This window comes from Aphanomyces astaci, assembly GCF_000520075.1.
Source record: "Aphanomyces astaci strain APO3 unplaced genomic scaffold supercont1.113, whole genome shotgun sequence".
NCBI lineage: Eukaryota > Oomycota > Saprolegniomycetes > Saprolegniales > Verrucalvaceae > Aphanomyces > Aphanomyces astaci.
The window spans coordinates 8,384-10,933 of record NW_009798376.1 but is presented as its reverse complement, the minus strand read 5'-3'; the positions used below and the strand labels follow the sequence as shown (position 1 = coordinate 10,933).

The 2,550-nt window shown below is 51.3% G+C and overlaps 3 protein-coding genes across 3 annotated transcripts in view; 1 reads left to right on the top strand and 2 right to left on the bottom strand.

Moving 5' to 3' along the window:
• Positions 1 to 244, top strand: part of H257_17638 (hypothetical protein) — a gene marked incomplete at both ends in the record, with an annotated part of 687 nt that extends 443 nt beyond the window's left edge. The window contains one exon of the mRNA XM_009846502.1: positions 7 to 244. Coding sequence (XP_009844804.1) covers positions 7 to 244 — 238 coding nt within the window. The remainder of the gene's footprint in view (positions 1 to 6) is intronic.
• A 256-nt stretch (positions 245 to 500) lies between these two features.
• On the bottom strand, positions 501 to 1,215 carry H257_17637 (hypothetical protein; the record flags this gene model as incomplete). The annotated part of the gene is made up of 2 exons (XM_009846501.1): positions 501 to 857; positions 913 to 1,215. 2 exons carry the CDS (start codon positions 1,213 to 1,215, stop codon positions 501 to 503), a joined length of 660 nt encoding a protein of 219 aa, XP_009844803.1.
• Positions 1,216 to 1,228: 13 nt separating this feature from the next.
• Positions 1,229 to 1,943, bottom strand: H257_17636 (hypothetical protein; the record flags this gene model as incomplete). The annotated part of the gene is made up of 4 exons (XM_009846500.1): positions 1,229 to 1,382; positions 1,449 to 1,636; positions 1,711 to 1,791; positions 1,836 to 1,943. 4 exons carry the CDS (start codon positions 1,941 to 1,943, stop codon positions 1,229 to 1,231), a joined length of 531 nt encoding a protein of 176 aa, XP_009844802.1.
• Positions 1,944 to 2,550: the final 607 nt, after the last annotated feature.

The window sequence follows — 2,550 nt, the reverse complement described above, 5'->3', positions numbered from 1 at the left end:
AGGTAGCCGCGAGAAGAAAGCTCACGTGCGCTTAGCGAAGTTTGCGCTTGGCGATTTTGTGCTGTTGGGAAAAATCATCAAGTTCCCCAACAAGTTGGCACTCAACTGGAAAGGTCCGTACCGCATATCGCAGGTGGACTCGGACTATGTAATGGAAGTCCAACAGCCTGTGGAGCCGTTTCGGACGACGGTCCACCATGCCAGCCGGCTGAAGCTTTCAGCAAAGCTGCATTGGTTCAGCTAGAAAGCACAATATCAATCCCAACCTTACGAACCCGATCTCGTGCGCGCACCGCGCACCAAACCCGTCGAGTAGTGATTTTATCTCAAGTTCACGACCCAAGAATTAACTACTGTAGGCGATTCCAAGGGTGATCTCATTGTTAGTTTTTGTGTGCGTCGCACATGAAAGCAGCATACTTCAACCAAGACATCGTTTTCTTAGTTTTCGCTTCAAATGCACAACACTACATATACAGTATGTTCTGTATCTGTGAACCCTATTCCCACAACAAGCACTTCTTGGATGGGTTCAAGTACGAGTCAGTGGGGCACTGGAACACACGGGCAAACTCAGGGTTGTTTTGCAACGCCCCTGTGACGCGGTACCGCTCGAGCGTGTGCGTCCTCCAAAACTTATCGAGGATTTGGCCAGGTGTGTTCTTGGAGCACCAGGCTCGGGCGTACGACAAGTAGAACAACTTGACGCCTGCTTCTTCCGTGTTCTGGGACGGGAACTCCTTCAAGTACTCGCGGTACGCACGGAAACTGGACTTGAGCCCCCCGTTGTCCGCAATGTTTTCACCCAAAGAGGTCTCGCCGCTGACCTTGCCCAATACAGTGTCAGTCACTTCGCTCTTGACGACAACGTTGTCGTACTGGTCCCTAATGCACTGGACTTTCGTGTTGAACGAAGCGCTGGAGGCGCTCGATCACCACTGTTTCAATTTTGCCGTCGCAATCGCAATAACGGCCGCTGTTGTCGAACCCGTGGGTAATTTCGTGTCCGATGACCATCCCGATGGCACCAAAGCTCTGGGTGGCGTCAAACTGGGCGTCAAAGAATGGTTTTTGCAAAATGCCGACCGGGAGTATAATTTTGTTCTCGTGGGGTCTGTATAACGCGGTCGCCTCATGGGTGGCCTTGCCGAACTTGTACCTGTCCACAGATTGGCTGTTCAGCTTCAAGTTGATGTCGATTTTCACTTGAGACATCTTCCACCGGTTGTTAATATGACTTCGAGTCCAGCGTTAGCGTGGGGTGCAGCTGTGGCTTCTCCGGGCCACCCAACAAGTGTAACATCTTGGACAGCTTCGTTTGCACGTTGGCGCGGCTCGAGTGGTCCAACCAGTCGGCAGTGGCAATGGCGGTGGAAGGACGACTTCAAGGCCTTGACCAGCCAGTTTGTCTGCTGTCTTGGCCGTAAAGTTTACTAGCCGAGAACTACTCGTAAATGAAATACTGTTCCAAGAGATCATCCATGGTGGAGTGCGTCTCAGACAAGCAGAACGTTTGACGAGTAGGTTCCACCTTTTCGCCATTGATCTCTTTGCCGAAGAAATCCCAGTTGACCGTGCGGAATTCAGGGGTCAAGTGTGTAGAAGAGGGTGGATGAGCTTGTACTCCACGATGGTGCTGAGATTGTCCAGTGTAGTGTTCTTCAACAACACTTCGGTCTTGTCAAACTAGGTCAAGTAGTTAAGCCCCACCCAGTCGTTCGACCCACACCACTGGTCGTAGATGTCGAAGGCGTTGGGCTTGAGCCACGAGCCGACAAGCAGCGGGTACTTCTGGTCCAGTGGCTGTACGTAAACTGAGTATACGGAGAGTCAACAGTCCCTAGCTTGATGAGGTCGACACCGGCCAGAGTGTGCTCGAAACTCGTGATCACCGGCACGGCAGCGGCCACTTTCTCAGCAGTGTAGCCGGCTAGCTGCAACATCGATACAATGTGAACCTTGTAGTCGGATTCGACGTACTTCCACTCGGAAGAGGTGGTGTAGTATGAGCAACGCAGCGGCAGGTGGGTTTGGAAACCGAAGAGGCGTTCTTGGTCAAGTCGTTGTCATCAAAGCTCGAGTTGATGTCCACAAAGGCAGGGATGCCGCTCTTGGCCAATTCGCCAGCGTAGCCGTGTCCAAACAGGAGTTGTAAAACTCACCAAACTTACCAAGCTTGGTCTTGTTGTCAGAGAAAATCGTCAATACGCCTTCGTTTTGGATGGCTAAATTTATCTTGTTGAACAACGTATCAATTCGGTGTATGTTATCAATGTTGTAACGGAGTCCGGATGACATCCGTACACGACATCCCATTAGTCAATCCCAATCCTGATCGGAGACTTTGCTTCAATGGTTGATATTTTTGGCCAACTTCATTTTCCTTTTCACTCTACGATGGTCAAAGTCCTCATCTCCCTCAGCGTGTTCGCCTGTGCAGCTACGGCTGGCTCCGTCACGGAACTCGTCGAGTCTGTGACCAAGCTCAACGGCTACTCCATCAACCCCTGCGACGACTTTTATCAATATCCGTGTGGCGCGTGGCACAAG